Source organism: Eleutherodactylus coqui, chromosome 12, assembly GCF_035609145.1.
Source record: "Eleutherodactylus coqui strain aEleCoq1 chromosome 12, aEleCoq1.hap1, whole genome shotgun sequence".
Taxonomy (NCBI): Eukaryota; Metazoa; Chordata; class Amphibia; order Anura; family Eleutherodactylidae; genus Eleutherodactylus; species Eleutherodactylus coqui.
Window position 1 is genome coordinate 73,616,096 of NC_089848.1, and position 23,244 is coordinate 73,639,339.

At 47.8% G+C, this 23,244-nt stretch overlaps 2 protein-coding genes across 2 annotated transcripts in view; one reads left to right on the forward strand and one right to left on the reverse strand.

Annotated features, from left to right (window-relative positions):
* TMIE (transmembrane inner ear) overlaps positions 1–5,038 on the forward strand; it is a 70,785-nt gene extending 65,747 nt beyond the window's left edge. The window contains exon 4 of the mRNA XM_066585165.1: positions 4,540–5,038. Coding sequence (XP_066441262.1) covers positions 4,540–4,934 — 395 coding nt within the window. The 3' untranslated portion in view covers positions 4,935–5,038. The remainder of the gene's footprint in view (positions 1–4,539) is intronic.
* The window catches only part of ALS2CL (ALS2 C-terminal like), a 703,387-nt gene that overhangs the window by 166,418 nt on the left and 513,725 nt on the right, over positions 1–23,244 (reverse strand). The window lies entirely within an intron of this gene.

Below are 23,244 nucleotides of genomic sequence, written 5' to 3' on the forward strand. Positions count from 1 at the left end.
GGCACCAGTTATTCTCCTGACTTCATGCTGTTAGGATCTCTGTTTGTCTCCTGTTTGGATCAGTTTTTTCCATGTTTGTATGATATCCAGTCTGAATCCTGATCCCTGTTTGAATTCTGACCTGCTTTGTGGTGTTTGGTTGAGGAGCGAACTCCTGTCAACTACCGTAATTTCCTGGCGCTATTGATATTTGTGGAGCTTATTCTCTTTAAATATTTTTCCTATCCTCCATCTAAAGACAGATCAGGCCTCCTATGTTTGAGACATGGGGTTGCCCTTACTAGGGCAATTGCCTTACTTTTAGTCTTTTGTGTTTCCTGAATTTTTTGTGATAAAATACATGAATCTATTGGCCCATTCTGGACATAAATTATGTCTGAGACGACGTGTTGGTGACATCCATAAGGGGCGCTGTATTTGCACTTTGTAACACCTCTCTTATAATTTACGGGATAAAGTCTTTCCCTATTCTGCAATAACAAAGGCTAATCTATCCTGGATACCTGAAAACACAGAGCAACCAACCAGAAAAGGGCAACCCTGTACATAGTCTGTCCCTAACAATAGGTAATCCCTAAAGATGTTTCTGGTTTGGCCATCAAATAATCAATTAATCCCCCCCAATGCATTTTGTTTGAGGCTATAACCAGACATATCACAGGACAGTTCAAAACATGAAGAATAGTCTGTGCTTGTAATTGCAGAGCCTCAACGAGCCTCCAGGAAAGACAACATTTCCTTATTGACTCCTCTTATCCCTTTTAAATATCATGAATTAGCAGTTCGTGTTTGGATGTATTTTTGGTCTCCTGAAGACCTGTGATGTCCCGGTGGATTCTCTCCTATTTTTGTCTCGCTGACGGATGGGTATTGGAATGTCTGGTTTTACGCCAAGATCCTTTAAATTAGTTTATGAAGAAAAACTAGCAAATGTCAACCTAAAAATAAGAACCCAGTGCTCAAATGATCTTCTTGTTGGTTGTTTTTAAACGTAATGTGGCTCAGGAAGGGATATGCAAGATTAATCAGCGTTAATATGTCCCAACAATGTCTAATATATTGTGTTATTTATGTTTTGGGTGGGAACTATTCAGCCATGGGCACACGCAGTTCACTATTTAACTGACATGAGGGGCGTGATGGCCTATCCTCAGGATAGATTATAGACAGTAGATCAACAAAGGTCTATTGCCAAGGATCACCACCAATCAGCTGTTTGTGGGGCTTGTGTGCTTGTGAATTGAGCTGATTTCTGAGCTGTATACCACAGGCACAAATCACACTGAAGTGAATAGGAACTTGGTCTGTAATACCAAGCCTGGGCACTACAGTGGGAATGGAGCTGTCTGCTTCCTGTTGAAATCAGCACATTGTATGAGCACACTGACCGAGCAAATAACTGATCAGCAACAGATCCCCACCAATCTATTATTAATGGCTTATCCTACTGATAGGCCATCAGCAGTTTCTAATTGGGAAAACCCATTTAATTACTTTCTGCGCTAATTGTGCATCAATGATTTTAGGTATTTTGGGCATTATAGCATACTGTTAGAGAAGTGATGCCGTACCTCCCAACTTGAACAATGAAAGGAAAAACAAGTCCTATGGAGTGTGCTGCAGCAAATTTTCCTTTTTTAGGCTATGCTTCTTTGTGCCCCCTCACAGTAAGTGTGTCTGTTAGTGAGATACCAGCTATGCACAGTAATAGTGATTACAGTGCAGTTACTTCCAGTGTTCACAGGGGCATCCTCTCTGACTATGACCTTTTGTCTTCAATTTTCTTCTGTATCTCAGCCAGACTACCATGAACACTACTTTCAGGGATGACTTATTTCTCCACGCTCTCCTTATACTCCGGCTACCCCCGATGAACCTCTCAGTGAACCCTCCCATATTACTAGTGCCTCCGTTGTGACCCCAGTTAGTTGTAGGACTCTCTCTGTATCTTTACTCATACTACAGATGTTTTTTTTTAGCCTCATTCTTAACAGGACATGATATCATAATGTGCCGGCCTATCAGGGTGGTTTATTTACACTTTGAATTACTTTACTATCGGTTTGTTGTGTGAAGATAAAAGAACAATAGATTTTTTGTGATAAGACCACTTTCTCTGCAGTGCTATTGCAATCAAGATAAAATTTGTTGCATCTGTACCTTCTCTGTGGCACTACTTATAGTTGCTCCTCTGTACCACTACTCTTGGTGTTCCCCAGCTCCAATGGGTTTGGCGATCTGGGTACAGCAGTAGCAGTAAAACACCAGCATCTGCAAAGATAGCAGAGACATGTCACCCACTTGGAGACACAAGCTCGCCACACTGTACATCCAACAAGAGAACATCATGAATAGGAGGTTGGGGGAAGAATACTCAAGAGGATGATGAGCAGAGAAAACTAGTATTACAAAGGGCTGTATGATAGTGTCAGGTGATGTGGTGAGATAGCTGTACAATATTGAATGGGCGTAATTATGCTACACTGCCTCTGAAAGAGAATAGGAAAGGGGGAGCTGAACTTGTGTACAGAGAGACCAGCTGATCCATACTGGGAACACCCCCAGCCAGAAACTTGAATGTAGGAGAACCTGCAAAGCAAGTATGAGGCTTTCTAAGTGCATGAGAAAAAAAACTCAATGTAAAAAAAGACAAAAAAGCAGATAAGTGCATCAATTTTTCTGAAGGGATTTAGTAAGGTAGGTGTGTATTGATTTTTCATGCACAAAGGTTTCATAGCCTTTAACAATTGTATGTTTTTTTTTTCTGAAGGAGTGTTATTGTCCTACTGGTTCTACTCTGTTAATTTACTATTAATGCACATTTTTTTATCTTTTACCTATAGGGTTTTCCATATCCTTCTATACAAAAAAATAAGAGGCTCCATTACACTATTCTAATTGAGCCTCTCACAGGTCTTCATTCAGGTCTGTGGTTGCCATAACAGTATCTTGACTCTCTTCATTATCAGGACAGGGAGTCTATGTATTCACCGTGTGGATAGATTTCCCATATTTCCCCAATTACACCAAATAGTAGATCAATTCAGGCAATATGTGTACATGATGAGGAGAATTATAGATTTATCAGCTGTCTGGGTAATAGCTGATGCCCGTGCAAACTCATGCTCCCAATTTTATCCTGATCGATTCTTTCCTATTCACCAGTAGCTGAATGATCTTCAGTTGCTGAGAATCTCAATCACAATACATCTGCTCTCTCATCTTATTTGGTCAAGAAACAGTTACAAGTTTTCTTCTTTACATAATATTTGTAACTGTTGCGCAATTAAATTGAGAATTGTTCAGCAGACTAAACGGGAAATCAAGTTATTTGCAGTTTTAGCCACCAGATGATTGTACTACAATAGAGATGAGCGAGCATACTCGTCCGAGCTTGATGCTCGTTCGAGTATTAGGGTGCTCGAGATGCTCGTTACTCGAGACGAGCACCACGCGGTACTCGTCTCGATTAAACGAGCACTGACCATTGAATTCAATGGAGACGGCAATACAGCCGGCTCCATTGAAAGCAATGGGCTGCCGGCGAGCGCGGGATGAATTGTCGGTAAGGGCTTAAATATATAAGCCGTTCCCTGCAATTCATCCAGAAATGTGTAAAAAAATAAAAAATAAAAAAATAAAAAAAAAAATATATATATATATATATATATATATATATATATACTCATCTGGTCGGTGACCAGACGGAGTTCAGCGCGGCCGGCGGCAGTCCTCCTGAACCGCTCCGAACAGCTGTGAGTAGTATTCAGCAGCCGGGGATTTAAAATCCCCGCCTGCTGAATGAGCTGCCTCTAATTGGTCACAGCCTGACCAATCAGAGGCAGATCTCACTCACACACCCATTCATGAATTCATGAATGGGTGAGTGACTGCTGCCTCTCATTGGCTCAGTGCAGGGACCAATCTGATTTGACCAATCTGAATCTCTTGCCACTATTGTGACTTAATAGTGGGACCTGGGAACTTGAGATGCAGCCCAACATGTAGCCCCTCGCCTGCCCTATCCGTTTCTGTGTCGTTCCCATCACTTTCTTGAATTTCCCAGGTTTTCACAAATGAAAACCTTAGCGAGCATCGGCGATATACAAAAATGCTCGAGTCGCCCATTGACTTTAATGGGGTTCGTTACTCGAAACGAACTCTCGAGCATCACTGAAAGTTCGACTCGAGTAACGAGCACCCGAGCATTTTGGTGCTCGCTCATCTCTATACTACAACAAGGAGACCTCATCTGAAAGCATGAATAATAGCTTTATTTTTATAGGAGTCCAAACTGTACTATACAAACCTAAGGTCCACCTGCTTGCTAGTCCTATTTATTTCCAGGCATTTGAGGTCATTGGCCCAGCAGAGCTGGAGGACAGCAATTCCATCGGTATTTCAGGCATCATTCAGCAACTGTATATTCTCTACCCATAGTGATGAAGGGTCTCTCAAAAGAATCGTTTGTATGGATTTATTGGTTGGACACTTTGGTCTATTTTTTCACTCTATTGTATCTTTTGTCTATATTTTCAGCTCCAAAGACAGAGCCAAAGAAGAAAGACGTACCTACTGTCTCTGGGAAAGTAGATGCAGAAGATGCTAAGAAGGACAATGCAAAAGGGGGCAAGAAAAAAGAAGGCGAGAAAGGTAAAGAAGATGGGAAGGCCGAAGGGAAAGAAGGCAAGAGCACTGAAGGAAAAGAGGGCAAAGAAGGAAAGAAGAAGGAAGGTAAAATGGAAGGAGCTGAAAAGAAGAGCGGCAAAGACTCTGCAGATGGAGCTAAATCTGGTGGCAAAGCTGGAGGTGAGGCTAAAGCCGGGGGCAAGGGAGGAGGTGATGCCAAAACTGGTGGCAAAGGAGGAGGTAACGCTAAATCTGGTGGAAAGGGAGGAGATGGAGAATCTAAGAAACCAGCAACAAAAAAGTGATTAGGATGATGGACACTAAATTATACTGCCAACCACCCCGCTGGGACTCATCAATGTGCTCTTCTTATGTATTTATGCTCAACTAGACAATAATTTTATGTTATTTGGCCAAAGACTGAAGCGTAACAGGAAGAAAAGGAATTTAGGTCTTTTTGAACTTGGATACTTTACTACTCAAAAAGAGAGAAATATTTAGTGGGTTTTCTATACAATAAGAAGGCGGAAATCTCTCCTAGAAATCTGAAATAAAGTTTTGGATTCACAAAAAAGGCATTACGAGTGCGTGTCCATGGGGGGGGGGGGGGGGGTTGGGGGTTATACCAAACTGCAAATGTATTTAAGGGTGCATTCACATGTAGCTGATTTGGTGCCGATTCTGTTGCGGCATTTGGTGTCGATCTGCAGCAGATTTCATCTTTTCAATTAAATTCAAATTGGAGGGGTAAAATCTGCTGCTGATTTGCAACAAAATCCACAGCAAATCATCCATGTGTGAACGCAGCCTCATTTAGTGATGGAGAAAAAAAAAATAGTTCCAGCTGCTCATAGCAAATGCAGTCCGAGAGTTCCAAAAGCGGTATGTTTATAAAGAGGCATACCAATCTGATTTGTACACCATTAATTGTGGGCTGTGGCGTTTAATGTTACTAACACTTGTTAGCCATTCATCACATGACAACGACCCGCAGTGCTTACATCTACGTAACTATAAGGCTGGGCATGGCGTATTCCCGGTGGACATAAATACCAGCCTGCTCACTAAAGGCTGCTGGTCATTATATACACCTTGACATCTTCTGACTAATCCTGGGTGTTGGGATGCATGGTGCTGTTTTTGTCTTGCTTTGTCCATCTGGTTTCTGGTCTGCATGCATGCGGTTTTGTTCGGTTTTTGTCTGCTGCCCCTGGTCTCAACACCCTCTTATCTGATCCACCCATTCGTTGATAATTGGACGCCTGTTCCATGTTTATTTGTTCTACCTGTCTGTTGGAGCATGTATGTCCGAACCAAGTCTGGTTCATTCCCTTTTGTCCTCTGGTAGGTGGACACTAGGGCCTTGTCTTGTCTGTCCATCTGCAGGTGTGCAGGTGCATTATTTAAACAATGTCCTATGTTTGAATTCCCCTCCACGTCTGCAGATGTTTGTTTTGTGTTACATCCTTGTCTGGGGTTCCTGCCTGTTACCATCTAGGGCAAGCCAAGTTGTCCTAGGTTCCAGTGTAGAGCTGTCCTTATTGGGGCGATGGACCCACTTGTGTTTTTAGTTGCCTTCTTAGTGTAAGGATGCAAAAGACAACAAGGACTCTTGACGTGGGCTTGTGAGCTTACGTGTTCTGGCCAAAATACAAACCAATACCGCATACTAAGTATTTTGATGGCTGCTGTTGTTGTCGTTTGCACTTTCGCTTCATGTTTTGGTGTGTACCGTGTCCGTTCATATTATCCCTTTCTATTCCTCGTTCAGCCGGCTAGAGATTGCGTTCGTGTAGGTTTCTGTTCATACGACCTGCAGGAACATAAAAAGCCAACTATGATTTTTATGCTTGCATGAAATGAACTATGAACGATAAGTGAATGAATCATCATTTATTGTTCAATCGTTAGCCGTGTTTACACTGAAGCATAACCATTCCGTGTAAAAGCGTCCTTAGTAAATGTGGGCCATTACTTAATAATACCGATCCTTGCTGAGTGTCGCTCTCTTCCATGTTTTATCGGGTCACCATGACTACTTTTTGCACCCCTGCGAATTATACCTCTTTAGTCTGTCTCCTATTTTTTATACAAGACCTCCTGTGTCTTCTGTACTCAGTTGCTTTTCTTGTCACAGTTTTCAGCCATTTTCAGGTAGTGTGTTGTGTAGACACCAGGACACTGACAATGTTAGTGCCCCCATTAGAGACTGAACCCCAAAACACTTGTAACTGGAGGTAGGAGCTGACATGATGACATCGCTGTAGGTGGAGTTATAGGTTCTCTGCCCTCTATATGGAGCCTGTATAGTTCATGCCCTGCAGCAGCTACCACCGTGTCTTTGGGAGATGATACACTATATTATATGTAGGATAAGACTACTTCTGGAATATTTGGTGGCAGCGATCACTCCCATCATGGTCACTGTGTAAGGAGAATTCCAGACAAAATACAAACACCATGATGTGTATGATTAGAATTCTATTTTATTAGAATAGCAGTAAGCAACATTGTAATTAAATATTACCGACCATTTAGTAAATTACACAATGATCTCAGTGACTCTCAGGTTAGGACCGGTGGAGACCACAGAACTTGCTGCGGTCCACTAATGTCCTAAAATGTGAGCCACCGGATCCAAAGATCTAGAGGAAGGCAAAAAAAACCCCAGAGAGTTTTCCTCAGGGGGGCAAAAAATTCCTTTCTGACCCCGTGTGGTGATCGGCTATCACCCTGGATCCAATCTGTCTTGCTGCATATTGCTATACATAGATATATGTAATTATACACTCAGGATAGCTACCTCCGGGGCCCAGGCTTCCTCAGGCTGCCGCCCTCTGGCCCCAGGCTTCCTCAGGCTGCAGCCCTTCACCCCCGAACCCCAGGCCTCCTCAGGCTGCCACCCTCCACCTCCGGGGCCCAGGCCTCCTCAGACTGCTGCCCCTGGGCCCCAGGCCTCCTCAGACTGCCGTCCCCCGGGCCAAGGCCTTCTCAGGCTGCCGCCCTCCACCTCCGGGCCCCAGGCCTCCTTAGGCTGCTGCCCTCCGCCCCTGGGCCCCAGGCCTCCTCAGGCTGCCATCCTCCGGGCCCAGGCCTCCTCAGGCTGCCGCCCTCTGCCCCCAGGCCCTAGGCCTCCTCAGGCTGCCGCCCTCCACCTCCGGGCCCCATGTCTCCTCAGGTCGCTGACCTTAACTCCCGGGCCCCAGTCCTCCTCAGGCTGCCGCACTCCACCCCTGGGCGCCAGTTCTCCTCAAGCTGCCGCCCTCCACTTCCGGGACCCCGGCCTCCTCAGGCTGCTGCCCTCCACCCCTGGGCCCCAGACCTCCTCAGGCTGCCGACCTCCACCCCCGGGCACCAGGCCTCCTCAGGCTGCCGCCCTCCCCCTCCTGGGCCCAGGCCTCCTCAGGCTGCCACCCTCCGCCCCCGAGCCCTAGGCCTCCTCAGGCTGTCGCCCTCCACCTCCGGTCCCCAGGCCTCCTCAGACTGCCGCCCTCCACCTCCAGTCCCCAGGCCTCCTCAGGCTGCCGCCCTCCACCTCCAGTCCCCAGGCCTCCTCAGGCTGATGCCCTCCACCCCTGGGCCCCTGGCATCCTCTGGCTGCTGCCCTCCAACTCCTGGGCACAGGCATCCTCAGGCTGCCACCCTCCACCCCTGGGGCCCAGGCCTCCTCAGGCTGCTGCCCTCTGCCCCTGGGCCCCAGGCCTCCTCAGGTTGCCGTCCCCCGGGCCCAGGCCTCCTCAGGCTGCCGCCCTCCACCACCGGTCCCCAGGCCTCCTCAGGCTGCCGCCAAATGCCCCGGACCCTAGGCCTCTTCTGGCTGCCGCCCTCCACCTCCGGGCCCCATGTCTCCTCAAGTTGCCGACCTTAGCTCACAGTCCCCAGGCCTCCTCAGGCTGCCGCCCTCCACCTCCAGTCCCCAGGCCTCCTCAGGCTGATGCCCTCCACCCCTGGGCCCCTGGCATCCTCTGGCTGCTGCCCTCCAACTCCTGGGCACAGGCATCCTCAGGCTGCCGCCCTCCACCCCTGGGGCCCAGGCCTCCTCAGGCTGCTGCCCTCTGCCCCTGGGCCCCAGGCCTCCTCAGGTTGCCGTCCCCCGGGCCCAGGCCTCCTCAGGCTGCCGCCCTCCACCACCGGTCCCCAGGCCTCCTCAGGCTGCCGCCAAATGCCCCGGACCCTAGGCCTCTTCTGGCTGCCGCCCTCCACCTCCGGGCCCCATGTCTCCTCAAGTTGCCGACCTTAGCTCACAGGCCCCAGTCCTCCTCAGGCTGCGCTCTCCATCCCCGGGCCCCAGTCCTCCTCTGGCTGCCGCCCTTCAACTCCTGGGCACAGGCATCCTCAGGCTGCCGCCCTCCGCCCCTGGGAGCCAGGCCTACTCAGGCTGCCGCCCTCCACCTCCGGGGCCCCGACCTTCTCAGGCTGCTGCCCTCCACCCCTGGGCCCCAGGCCTCCTCAGGCGGCTGCCCTCCGCCCCCGGGCACCAGGCCTCCTCCGGCTGCCTCCCTCCACCTCCTAGGCCCAGGCCTCCTCAGGCTGCCGCCCTCCGCCCCCGAGCCCTAGGCCTCCTCAGGCTGCCGCCCCCCAGCTTCGGTCCCCAGGCCTCCTCAGGTTGCCGCCCTCCACCTCCAGTCCCCAGGCCTCCTCAGGCTGCCGCCCTCCACCTCCGGGCCCCTGATGTCCTCTGGCTGCCGCCCTCCAACTCCTGGGTACAGGCATCCTCAGGCTGCCACCCTCTGCCCCTGGGCCCCAGGCCTCCTCAAGCTGCCAACTTCAACCTCCGGGGCCCAGGCGTCCTCAGGCTGCTGCCCTCTGCCCCCGGGCCCATGGCCTCCTTAGGTTGCCGCCCTCCACCTCCGGGCCCCTGGCGTCCTCTGGATGCTGCCCTCCAACTCCTGGGCCCAGGCGTCCTCAGGCTGCCGCCCTCCACCTCCGGGGCCCAGGCGTCCTCAGGCTGCCGCCCTCCACCTCCGGGGCCCAGGCGTCCTCAGGCTGCTGCCATCCGCCCCCAAGACCCAGGCCTCCTCAGGCTGCTGCCCTCCACCTCCGGTCTCCAGGCATCCTCAGGCTGCTGTCCGGTGGCTGCCGCCCTCCAACTCCTGGGCACAGGCCTCCTCAGGCTGCCGCTTTCCACCTCCGGTCCCTAGGCCTCCTCAGGCTGCCGCCCTGCACCTCCGAGCCCCATACCCCCTCAGGCTGCTGCCCTCCGCTCCCGGGCCCTAGTCCGCCACAGTCTGCCACCCTCCACCCCCGGGCTCCAAGCCTGCTCAGGATGCCGCCCTCCACCTCTAAGGGCCCAAGTTTCCTCAGGCTGCCGCCCTCGACCCCACCGGGACCCAGTCCTCCTCAAGCTGCCGACCTCCACCTCCGGGGCCCAGGCATCCTAAGGCTGCCGCCCCTTGCCCGCGGGCCCCAGGCCTCCTCAGGAAGTTGAGATCGGTGCAGGTTTTGATGCAGACTTTCAGCTGCGAATCTGCTACGGACAAATCTCCCCCGTGTGAACATGCCCTAATAGGAAGCATTGAGAGTTTTTTTCCAGGTTTTTCCATAAATATAAATGTATTTTATGCTTTTTTCATCCCGCTGACACCGCACCTCCTTCTTCTTACCACTCCTAGCAGAGATATTGAGATAAATCCCCATCCACCCCAAATACAATTCATGCCGACCCCCCCCCCCCCCAGTACACGGTACCATGATTCTACACACTTGGCGTAAATGATCGGACGGCAGTCTGAAAAGAGGTAGATCTTCAGACCATTCACAGACCTCACCGGCAGACCCCACGGGACGGGGGAGCGGGTGAATATAAACATGTATTCCCCAGCTGCCGGTCCCCATAACTCAGTTCAAGGTGCTGTTCGGAGGTGACAGGTTCCCTTTAAAGAGTTATTCAGTTTGTGAAGGAAATGTTCAATATTTCCAGATATAAAGCTGTTTGCGCCATGTCTATGCGTATAAATCACACTGCCGTTACTTTCTTATCCTGTCCCCTATTTCTGATGTTTTCCCACCTCACTATTTTCCAAGATGGCTGCCACATCCCTGCTGACATGCAGCTTGAGACGACATTTATCACAGTTCCCTATGAATCAGCCCGGCGATAACGTTCGGTGTTGCTGGATGCGAGATGGTGTGTCGGTGGCAGAGGCGGCACATCCTTACAAAATTATGCTTTTACTGACCATAAACTGATTAACCCCTTAAGGACATGTCACTTTTTTCCTTTTTTCATTTTTTCCTCCCCACTTTAAAAAAAATCATAACTCTTTTATTTATCCATCGCCGTTGCTGTCTGAGGGCTTGTTTTTTTGCGGGACGAGTTGTATTTTTTACGCTGTCGACCACAAGTCAATAGGACTTTCTAATGTTAAAAATGCATCGCATGAAAATTGCATTTTCGTGCTTTGCGATACGATAAAAAGGAGGCTCTATAGGGAAACATAGAAAAGAAAAAAGAAAAAAAACACAGAAAGATAGGACATGCCGCAATTTTTTTTCATTTCACATCACATGTGTGAAAACATCGCAAATGGGAATAAAACCATTGAAAATGATTGGTTTCATAATTCTGCGTTTTCACTCGCTCTCGCATTGGCGAAAATCACACAATTTAATCGCAAGTGTGAAGGCACCCTAAAAGTGATCAAAGCAGCCATACGTACCCCAAAATAGTACTAATAAAAACTATAGCTTGTCACGCAAAAAACATGCCCTCACAGACTTCCAACAATGGAAAATTTGAAAAGTTATGGGACTGTGAATGCACCGATGCAGAAAGAAAATCATTTCCAAAAAAGAAAATGGTACAAAAAAGTTACATTTGAATGCAAAAAAACCCCTACCATCAGCAGCCGGGAGCCAGGAGATTTCAAATCCCTCGCGCTGATCTGGTCTTCTGCGCATATGTGGCTATTTTTCATTAAGCTCGCATGCGCTGAAGACAGCTGAAGGTCCTTTTTGGACCAGATCAGATGCGGAGGATGGGGGTGAGTAGTTTCAGCTGCCCTCATGGATCTGATCCATGAGGGGAGCTGAAACTCTAACTTTTTTTTTCACTTTTTCTTCACTTTCATCCGATTGGCACTACCCGCTGGATAGCGCTGATTGCATGACTGGGGGTTGGATTTCCCGGACCCTTATGACAGCTCCAGGTTGACTGCCTGGAGTTGTCACGTCCTCAGAGGGAGCATGTTTTTTACGTCCCTGAGGATTAAAGCCCACTTAGCTAGGACGTAAAAAGGCAATGGGGCCATTACTAAGGGGTTAAGTAGCTCTCAGCAACTCTCGCAATAAATCCTGTTTGGGTTCATATAACTTTATTCAAGTCCATTTGTACATTTGTATTCGCACTTGACACCCCCCCCCCCCCCCTGCTTTCTTGAATCCCGGGTACTCCTAAAGCAGCTCTACCTCTGGATGCAGTTCCCATCTTCAGCAGAGGCTCTGATATTCAGCCTCATTTCTTCTTGCATCATTAGGAGTTGGAGAAATAATTTTCTTAGACCAATTACTTGGGCTTTAGTTTTTAATTGGAGTGAATAAAATAGTAATGTGGATAATTGAGCATTGCATGCATGTGGTGGAATTCTGGTTAATCAGGACATTTGTTCTGTACAGCAACTAAGGTAACAATCCGGAGTCTCGGAGGGTTGAGTATGGAGATGCTAGGTGCCACTGGTGCCAGCTCATGACACCATACAAGTTGTGTCCACTCTCATGAACACAAGCTAGTAGAGTCAAGTCACAATGCTATGACCACCAGCTAATATGCAGAGTAACCGCCAATACCGCACGTACAGCAGCTAGACGTACTGGGAGTGACTCAATAAGGTGCTGGTAAGTTGTATCGGGTATCTGTAGCCATACTGATTGCATCCCATAGTTGCTGGATGGTGCGTGGGGGAAGATTCATAGAGCGAACACAACAATCGAGGTGTTCCCACAGATTCTCAATTGGGTTCAAGTCTTGGGAATTAGGGGGCCTGGGAAGTACTTGGAAGTCTTGGTCGTGCTCTTCCAGCCACTGTTAAACATTTCTAGCCATGTGACATGTTGCTTTGTCGTGCTGGAAGATCCCACCTGCTCTGGGGAAGACAAAAAGCATGTATGGGTGTATGTGACTGGAAGGATGGATTCATTACCAAATGGGTTCCAAAATGCCTTCAACATAGGAGAGCGATCCAGAGAATGCCAAAAACAAAATCCCCAGACCATAACGCTGCTGTCACCAGCTTGTGTTCTTCCAGGAATGGTTGCAGGGTGTTTTCTCTCTGGTTTGTCTCGCTTGACATGCCAATGTCCATCCAGTTGATGAATCAGAAAACGTGACTCATTGGAGAAGGCAACACTTTGCTAATCAGCGGTGGTCCAATTCTGTTACTGGCGTGCAAATTGAAGCCTTTTCTTCCAATGTACCTTTGTTAGCATATGTGCAGTGACCCTCTGTCTGCTTCGTAGCCCTATACATAGTAGGGCTCCCTGAAGTATTCTTTTAGACACATGTCCGGTAGCCTCCTGGTTCATTTTCATGGTAAGCTGTTCCACTGTAGCGGAGCCACAGCATTCACCCACACCCCCAGGACTGGTCCAGGACCGGGCTGGGAGGAAGAGAAAGGATGCAGTGGGGAGCCCTTCCATGTGTGATGCAGCCTAGCAGCAGTGTATGTACAGCAGCGCCAAAGTAGTTAAGTGTCGGAAGCCATTGCTCCAAGAGTAGCATGAACCATCCAATGGATCCGTGTCCCATACTGGGGAGCAAGCAAGAGGATGCTTAAGAAATAAGGACTGAGCAGCACAGGCCACTGAAGTGACCAAGATCCAAGTGACCAGACAACAAAAGGGGCCTGATGACCTGGGGCCAAAAATAACACCGCGTCACGTGGAAGGAGAGATAATCTCTCTTCCCATAGGGGACTCGGTCCCTGAAGAAGCAGACAGTGCCTTGGACCCAGATTTGATGGCAGTGTCAAGGACCCAAAGACAACAAAGCAGCTGGAGACATGAGACCAATCCAACGAGATGCACACTAGGGACAATGATGGACAATTATGGCCAGGGGCATATCACCTCAGATGTGGACTGTAATGCGAGGGTTGTGACGCAGTAGTTATGGTTCCGGGTTACTACGGTATATTAGTAAGTGACGGCATGAGTAACTGAGTAGGTGAAGTGATGCCATGTGTAGATGTGATATATTTAGAGATGAGCGAGCGTACTTGGAAAAGCACTACTCTCTCGAGTAATTTGCTTTATCCGAGTATCGCTGTGCTCATCCCTGAAGATTCGGGTGCCGCTGCGGCTGACAGGCGAGTCGCAGCGGGGAGCAGGGGAGAGCGGGCGGGAGAGAGGGAGAGAAAGATCTTACCTCCGTTCCTCCCCGCTCTCCCCTGCAGCTCCCCGCTCCGTGCCGGCACCCGAATCTTCAGGGACGAGCACAGCGATACTCGGATAAAGCAAATTACTCGAGCGAGTAGTGCTTTTCCGAGTACGCTCGCTCATCTCTAGATATACTGTGACAGGGGAACAAGGCACTTTGGGGTAGCTACATTAAAAACAGTATGTGGCGCAAGAACAGCAGGGGTTTTAAAAAAAATAAAAAATCTGTACTGTGCATGTCCGACGGCTCGCCATATGGACAATCCGCATGCGGAATCTGACCGATCGTGTGTAGCCGGCCTTATATGGATATTTGGATATATATATATTTACGTAGTGTTTAAAGAACCAGAGCCCTCCTATGGAGCGTAACCAGTTAGTTCAGTAATGGTTTTGAAAAATGCTGCCTCCGTCTGTCACCGCTGCGCTGTACACAACACCACCTGCTTCATCTATGTAAAAATCTATATCTTTTATATTCTGTCGAGTTTCTCATGTTTTCAGCTTTTCTTGTTTTCAATAAAGCAATTGTCTGTAGTACTTGTTATCTTTTTATTATCACTGGAGGGTAAATTCCTTATTTCTTGTTCAGGGCTTTGTACGGATGATAAGTAAAAGGAAAGTGAATGTGAAAAGGGAACAACATTCTTGAAAAAATTACAGAGGGAGAATAATTACATTCTTTGCCATCAGAACAATGTAAATTCATGTAAGATTCCTCAGTCCTGAAATGTTGCAGACTGCAGCACAAAACTCGAGGTTATAAACATTTCATCATCTATAGATTTAGATCCTTCGCTTCCTTTCATGGCTTTTGTTTTGTAGTTGGAGATATGGGAGCACTGTCCATGAGATGAAATGATTTAGCTTGCTTCAGTCAGCACCATTCCCTGACAGTAGATGGCGCCATTTTGACAGATTTGTTGTTAAATGTAATATCCATCTTATATGTTAGTAGATTTTACTCATTTTGTTTAGGGTGTTAAAGGGTTAACACTAATAACCCCAGTGAGGAGGGAAATGGTCACACTCTGGGTCAAAAGTGTTAAAGAAATTAAAAATAATATTCTTGAAAGATATAGGTGAGGGAAGAGTACCCCAGTAGTCTGGTTGGTGAAAGAGTTAATATTCCTAGTAGTCTGGGGTGGTGAAGAAATTAAAAGCAATGTTGCTGATGATAGAGGGTAGCGAAGAGGTTAATTGTGTCATCCTGAGGGATCTATGGTAGTAAAGGAGTTGACTGTAAAGCCTCATGTCCACGGGGAAAATCAGGTCCGCCGCGGATTCTTCATGCAGAATCCACAGCGGGTCCCTCCTGCCCCGCGGACATGAGGCTGAAAATAAGAATAAACTCACCTGTCCTGGACGCTGCGGGTCTCCCCTTCGTCGCGGCCAGATCTTCTTTTTTTCTGCCTGGCAGATTTGCTCGGCACGCCGGCAGCGTGCCGCGCGCGTGCGCCGGGCACAACCGCTCTGGCCGAAGAAAGAAGATCCGGTCGCGACAGAGGGGAGCGTCCAGGACAGGTGAGTTTTAATTCACGTACGGGTGTTCTGCGGATCCGGATGGCTTCCATAGAAGCCTGCGGGAGCCGTCCCTGTGGGAGACCCGCACGAAAATGGAGCATGTCGCGTTTTTTTTCCAGCACGCAGATCCCCGTGCGGGAAAAACGCTGCAGATTTAAAATGTTAATTATGCAGTGGACATGAGGCCTAACATGCGCAGTGGTAATTTGCAACTAAGGAACAATAGCTTTGCAGCGCCACCAATTAGAAGGCAGCATTCCTGCAAGTCAATGTCGGATCCTTTATACAGACCTTTGAAAACAAAAGCCAAAAATCCATACACAGACGGCTGTTTCGGGTTTTTTCGGATCAGGAAGGGTATGGTTTCTCCTTGGGGAGAGCACCTAGAGGAGGCAAAAAACCCTAAACAGCTGTCTGTGTATTGTTTTCTGGTTTTTGATTCCCAGTCTTTGTTATAAAGACCTGTATAAAGAGTCTGACATTGATTTGCAGGAATGCTGCCATCCAATAGGTGGCACTGCAGAGGTATTGTTCCATCCTTCTTATTTACATATTTCCCAGAGGAGCATGCAAGGCCTTATAAGTCTCCTCACTCACCTCCTAGGTTCTCTCCTTAAGAAGAGATGATACCCTTCCCATTCCCAGTGGTGAAATGGTTAAGGGAAATGAACGGGGGTCATAGGAAATGAAAACATCCTTGGTTAGCAGTCTAAAGTTTTATTAGGACTCATCTGTCACATTCACATCTGTGTTGGACACTCCATTTTGAGCTTCTCGCAGATTCCATTAAAATCAAGGATGAAATAGTGCAGCATGCTGCCGTATTTTATTTGGGAAGATGCCAGACAGCATTATGTAAGCTGAATTGAGTCAGTGGGGACTGTTCAGCGTTGGTCAGTTCTGTCATGAGACAGATCCATTCTTGCCAGGGATTCCTTTATTCTGCTCCCTTAACAACATAAGAAAACGGGATTTGTAAGAGGCAATGTGAATACTTACCTATTCCTCCCCAGGCAGTCTTCTTACCACATCTTCTCCTGACTCCTGCAATCCAAACCTTGGGGGTTTAGTCTTGGCCAAGTCTACTAAAATTATTTTACTTCTTCCTCTTCTTTCTCTTCATTTTCTTCCTCTTCCTCCTCCTCTTCTTCCTTCTATTCCTCTTCTTCCTTTTCATCTTCCTTCTCTTTCTCTTCATCTTCTTTCTCTTCTTCCTATTCCTCCTCCTCTTCTTCCTTCTATTCCTCTTCTTCTTACTCCTATTCCTCTTCTTCCTTTTCATCTTCCTTCTCTTCCTCTTCCTCCTAGTCCTCCTCTTCTTTTTACTCCTCTTTCTTCTTTCAAAAAGAAAAAAAAGAGAAATAAGGAAAAAAGAAAGAAAATGAAGGAAAAAATATTTTTACTTCTACATTTTCCTACTCCTTCTCCTTTTTTGTTCTTTTGCATTTTTCTCCTTTTTTTCTTCTTCTTTTTCTTTATTAACGCAGCTTGAAAGTGCTTAGATACACTCTTATGTGACCTAAGAGTGTCATACAGGACTTTGATGGCTCTTATACAGTTTTATTCGCCATGTTTAGGGAGTTTTGAAAAGTTCTTGTTCGGTTAGGACTAATTCAGTCCAAACTAAACTTTTTGCCCAAATTCAGTGAACTGGCCGAACGGAACTTTTGAAAAGTTTTCTCTTCACTAACGTTTGTCTATTATGATTCTTGCAGAAACAATTGTGAGGATGACATTATGGGCACCATTGTGAGACCGGTACTGAGGAGACTACAATGAGTCTTACACTTGTGGGACTTCTATGAGACTGACATCGGGGGCAATACAGTGAAGTTAGTTACTACAGTGGATGCCTGTTCACCTGGCACTGTGGGAACTTTTATAAGACTGGCATGTTGAAAGCTGGTCACATAGAACGGTTTAAATAGCTTTGAGCTTTACAGAAACCTGGCAAACACTTAAATAATAACCTCGCTGACGGGGGATAATTACTTCTTCTTACCCAATCGATTCTTTTAAATAACAGGCTTCAGGTGGTGGCATTTTACAGATAACAGCTCCTCCATTAAACCCGGCTGATCGCAACACTAACCACAGAAGATTCTTTTTTGTTTCAGGTTAAATCTTTGCAGGAGGCGCGAGGCGCGAGGCACGAGGCGCGCACCGACCTCTGCAGTGCTTTTCTAAGGACTGGTAATTTGTGCCTCACAAGCAAATACCCAAATAACCTTCTCAATGGCTTTAATGTCTATCGATTAATTCCAACTGTAACCCTGTGGCAGCGCCATCTGGAACTAAACGCCCAAGAATTGTGCATTAGGCACCATGTTCAATTTATAGCGGTATTAAATAAGAAAGTGAATCGAGCATAAAATGAAACAGAGGGATGTAATATGTACTTTAATCATAGACACGCTAATGAGGAAATGAAACACTACATTCAGTTCTTGGAGAGAGCTGGAAATTATGGCAGAGATTATATAGGAAAGCGTCGAGTGAGAAAATCTGGTTAATAACACCTGAAAATGTGGAGAAAGAAATTAATCTAAATATTGTTACAATGCTATCATCACCCTGCGGTCACGCTTCACAGCTATTCTGATTGCCCAGACTTAAAGGGGTTGTCCCGCGCCGAAATGTTTTTTGTTTTTTTTCAATAGGCCCCCCGTTCGGCGCGAGACAAACCCGATGCATGTGTTAAAAAAAAACAAACGGATAGTACTTACCGGAATCCCCGCGCTACGGCGACTTCTTCCTTACCTTGCTAAGATGGCCGCCGGGATCTTCACCCACGGTGGACCGCAGGTCTTCTCCCATGGTGCACCGTGGGCTCTGTGCGTTCCATTGCTGATTCCAGCCTCCTGATTGGCTGGAATCGGCACACGTGATGGGGCGGAGCTACGAGGAGCAGCTCCCCGGCACGAGCGGCCCCATTCACCAGGGAGAAGACCGGACTGCGCAAGCGCGTCTAATCGGGCGATTAGACGCTGAAATTAGTCGGCTCCATGGAGACGAGGACGCTAGCAACGGAGCAGGTAAGTGAATAACTTCTGTATGGCTCATAATTAATGCACGATGTACATTACAAAGTGCATTAATATGGCCATACAGAAGTGCTGAACCCCACTTGCTTTCGCGGGACAACCCCTTTAACTGAGCGGCCGTTTAACCCCTTAGTGTTCAATGATGATTGGGATGTCTACTGCATGTTGGCCAAGAGGGAGGGAGCACTCTCTATGTCTTGTCAGTGTGAACCCTTAGGGTTCTCCTCTTTATATAGGTAGTCCAAGTCCTGAGTAAGGCCCCCGGGGCTGTTCTGTGATAATGCCTGTTATACTCAGATGCTGGTATATGTGTTTATACACAGGTATAATTAGGGTTGCCACTAGAGATGAGCGAGCATACTCGCTAAGGGCAATTACTTGAGCGAGTATTGTCCTTAGCAAGTACCTGCCAGCTCGGAAGAAAAGGTTCGGCTGCCGGAGCGGGTGAGAGGTAAGTTGTGGCAGTGAGCAGGGGGGAGCGGGGGGGGAGAGAGGGAGAGAGAGATCTCCCCTCCGTTCTCCCCCCCCCCCCCCGCTCTCCGCTGCCGGAGGTACTCGCTAAGGACAACGGTCGCTCGAGTAATTGCCCTTAGCGAGTATGCTCGCTCATCTCTAGTTGCCACCCAGCTGGTTACTCGTAATTATGTCTAAATGCCGCAGCCGGTATTTGTTTTTTAGCGGCCATATTACTGGTTGTTAAAAAGTAATTGTCAGCTGAGAGCAGGGCCGGGTAGCAACCCCATAGAATCTGCAGCATCTAGTATGTCATGGACCCTCTCTCTCTTTAGCTCCATTCCGCCATTATCAGAGCTGTTACGCTGACCGCTCCTCCTGGTATCTGCATCCTGCACGTCCTGTACGCATCGCAGACACCGGGAGGAGGGGTCATAGTAACATAGTATGTCAGTTGATCCAGAGGAATGTCAAAACCCCAAGAGGCAGAAGCCAATTAGCCCATTTGGGGAAAAATTCCTTCAGAATAATCCCTGGATCAACCTTTGATAGTTCCTACCTGACTGTAAGACCCAGGACTACAAACCTGCTGATCACCTAATGTCTATATCCTGTAATATCCTTCCGCTCTAGAAAGGTATCTAGTCCCCTCTTAAACTCCTCTATGGATTTTGCCATCACCACGTCCTCAGGCAGTGAGTTCCACAGTCTCACTGCTCTTACATTAAAGAACCCACTTCTGTGTTGGTGATGAAACTTGCTTTCTTCTAGACATAGCGGATGCTCTCTTGTTACCGTCGCAGTCCTGGGTATAAACAGATCATGGGAGTAGGGTTGCCACCTTTGTCATGAAAAAATACTTGCCATAGTAAAAAAAAGGGGGACATGTCGGGGCGGGACTTGGGGGCATGGTTTATTGCTGCATTTTTCCCCCCCTTTGGCCGCCTGCAGACGAGCGGAAATCCCGCCGCGGGATTTCCCGCGGGATTTCCGCCGCTGAAAGTCTGCATAGGAGTGCATTACAATACGCACTCCTATGCAGACGGCCGCGGTTTGGCCGCGCGAAATCTCGCGCGGCAAACAAACCGCGGCATGTTCTAATTTTGTGCGGAGCACGCACTCACCTGGCCGCCGGCTCCGGTCTGCGCATGCGCCGGCTGCGCGGCAGCCGGCACATCAAAGAGCCGGGGCCGCCAGGCGCGGGTGAGTACGCGCTCGCCCCTGCAGGCTCTGGGGTCGGATCGCGCGGCGAGATTTCTCGCTGCCGGATCCGACCCGCTCGTCTGCAGGCGGCCTTAATCTCCTGGATCCCGTCCAGTGGCTGTGCGCATGTGCGGGATGCAGGCCAGCGTGTTCTCGCGAGTAGATGACATTTAGTGTGATTCACACATCATCTGCTCGCGAGAACACGCTGCAGACGCTCGCATGGCATACAACCTGCTTATCGTTTGTTGTTCGGTTTGTAGAGGCATAACAAACTGATGATGATTGGCCTGTTTACTGTGAATGGAGGCGGGCAGCCGGAAGCGATTTCTAAGCGATTACTAAGCGATCACCACTCCTGTATGAAAGCACAGTAGCGATAATTGCTAGGGCAACTGTTGGGCGCTTAAGCGCTTGACAGTTGTCCGTTTAAAAGACCCCAACTCTCTTGGGGGAGCAGCACCAGCTCAAAAGGGAAGGGGGATTTATTGAGAGTACTGCAAAGGATACCAACCAACCTAAGGGATCTTTCACACGAGCGTATATTGGCCGCCGTTTTCACGGCAGGCCAATATATGCTACGATCTGATGCATTGGATTCCAATGCATCAGATCACATGGCTGTATTCCCACGGCATAAAAGTCCCCAGCCGGCCAATTTAGCCGAAGGCACTTTGATGCCTAGCCGAAAAGATAGTCCTGGAACTAACTTTTGTGCCGGAATACGTCAGTCGCTGCATGGGCTCCTATGGAAGCCAATGACAGCAGACGGAGAACGGAGGTCAGAGGGAGTTAAGCAGCGTGACTGCTAAACTCCCTCCTTCTTTTCTCCTCCTCTCTCCTCCCCTCCAGCTGTTTGCAATGGGAGGGGGCGGAACGGGGGTGCAGCTAAGCACCACCCCGTCCCGTCTCCTCCCATTGCTGGCTGTGGACAAGGGGCGGAGAGCAGGTGGGAGCTTTGCTCTGCCCCCCCCCCCCATCATTGCAAATAGCCGGAGGGGAGGAGAGAGGAGGTGAGCCGGCAAGGGGGAGTGAAGGGGCAACGGCATGGCGGCCTTGGCGTATATGCGCCGGGCCCATGCCATCTGAACGGGCACATAAATGTTAGATCTGTGCTCCCGTTCATGTGTTTTACACATCAGACCATAGCGTATATCGGCCGGCCGTGAAAACGGCGGCCAATATACGCTCATGTGAAATAGCTCTAAGACTGGCCTTGAGGGCCGTATACAATGTAACCAACTGATCTGTCAGTAGCATCCATGATTCTTGCTGATAGTTTCCATGCATCAACACGATACTTTTCATTACGATTCTGTATAAAGATTTGGGGGCTGTAGAGCACATGTTCATTTATTGTGCAGCTGTCACTTTAAAGAAAACTTTCAGCTCGGCTACATCTTTTTAAGAACCTGTATGAGCCTCATGAATGCACTTTACGATGTCGCTTCCAGGTTTGCTGCATTTCTAGACATTGTGAAGGAGTCATCTGAAGTCGGGGATATAAATTTAATGTGCAGAAAAACTGCAGGGCTTTCTGGATGGTGATGTTCTACTTAATATTTGATCTTGAAATTAAATTGTAAAACGGTGTATTACGCTTTCATGACACGTCATCCGACTTTACTGACTCCTTCAGAAAGCTAAAATGTATCCGTTTAATCACCAACTTCAGATGACTCTAGAGAAGGAAAACTGAAATTTCATTTTTTCTAATTACTTTTATAATTTGAACCCCAGTGTCATTAATGGAAGAAGTAAACGAGTTTCTAAACACTAATTAAAAGAAACATCATTTTGGCAAACATTCAATGAGTTGTCCTTTGCCTTTATGCCGAAGATTCCGGATACTGTAGCTGATTCTGAGAGATAAGTGATTGCAGTGACGACCAATAAGGCAACAACCAGACTGTCACCCAACTTTCATAGAGAACTATAAAGCAATTAAAGCCGTACAGCGACAAATCGACAAACCGCAAACTAACCGTACAACACAAGACTGTTGGAAAGCCCCATGTAGGAGCGATACCGGAAGCCATTCCTATCGTCATCCAGCTTTACCTAAAGTGGATGGAACCAACTCTAGAGACAAAGAGAGAAAAATAAGCAAAATCAAAGTAGTTCATTAAATGTGGAATGCGCAATTTAACTTTTATTGGTGCTTGAACTTCCCAACTTGTGCAAAGTCACAATAAAGATTTGGCAGCACAAAGTTGTTCCTGTGATCCATTAGAGTAAATTTGGGCTCCAATGAGTCCCGAGGTTTAAGGCTTGACATAAAAAAGACTTTGAACAATGCTATACTACAACCAAAGTATAAGATTTTAGATTAGCTAATTTCAAAGAAACGGGGAGTATATAAAAAGTGAATTAAAAGTGTGGAATAAAACAGTAGGCGTGTGCGCTCAGTGGACTACATTAAAAAATGACTGTCTTAAAGGCAACTTAACCTTCTGTCAAACAAAAGGGCAAAAATAAAAAGAATAAGCTACTATGGTTCACTAGAGAAGTAATATAGTACAGCAAAAAAATGCCTAAAGTGAAGCTGATGGACAAAATGAGGCAAAACACAGTATTAATACCAGGTCTCCTAGCAGGACAGTCCTGAATTTGGCCTGCTGCGTGTTTTCCCCTTCCCCGCCAGGCCCAACTGCAGAAACTCCATTTCTTAGCTGCAGAAAACCTCTACCCCCTTTACTTACACTCTGGTGCCAAATAATGACATTATACTCTAATGGGAAGAATGAAGCTTTGCTGGGTGCGGCGCCTGTCATGTACTATGAGTGTAATGATAGGAGGCTGCACATCAAAGTAGTTACTGGAGTGGGGGCACTATAAGAGGGGCCACAGAGGGGTCACAGCAACTAGGAAAAGCCACAGAAGAGACACTGTATGTAAGAGGCCAAAATAGAAAAAGCAGGGCAGAATGTTAAATCAGTTAAGTCAAAGTTAATGCATCATTGCCGATGCTCCTTTATTGATCCGGATAAAACGAGAACACACAAACAACGTTTCAACT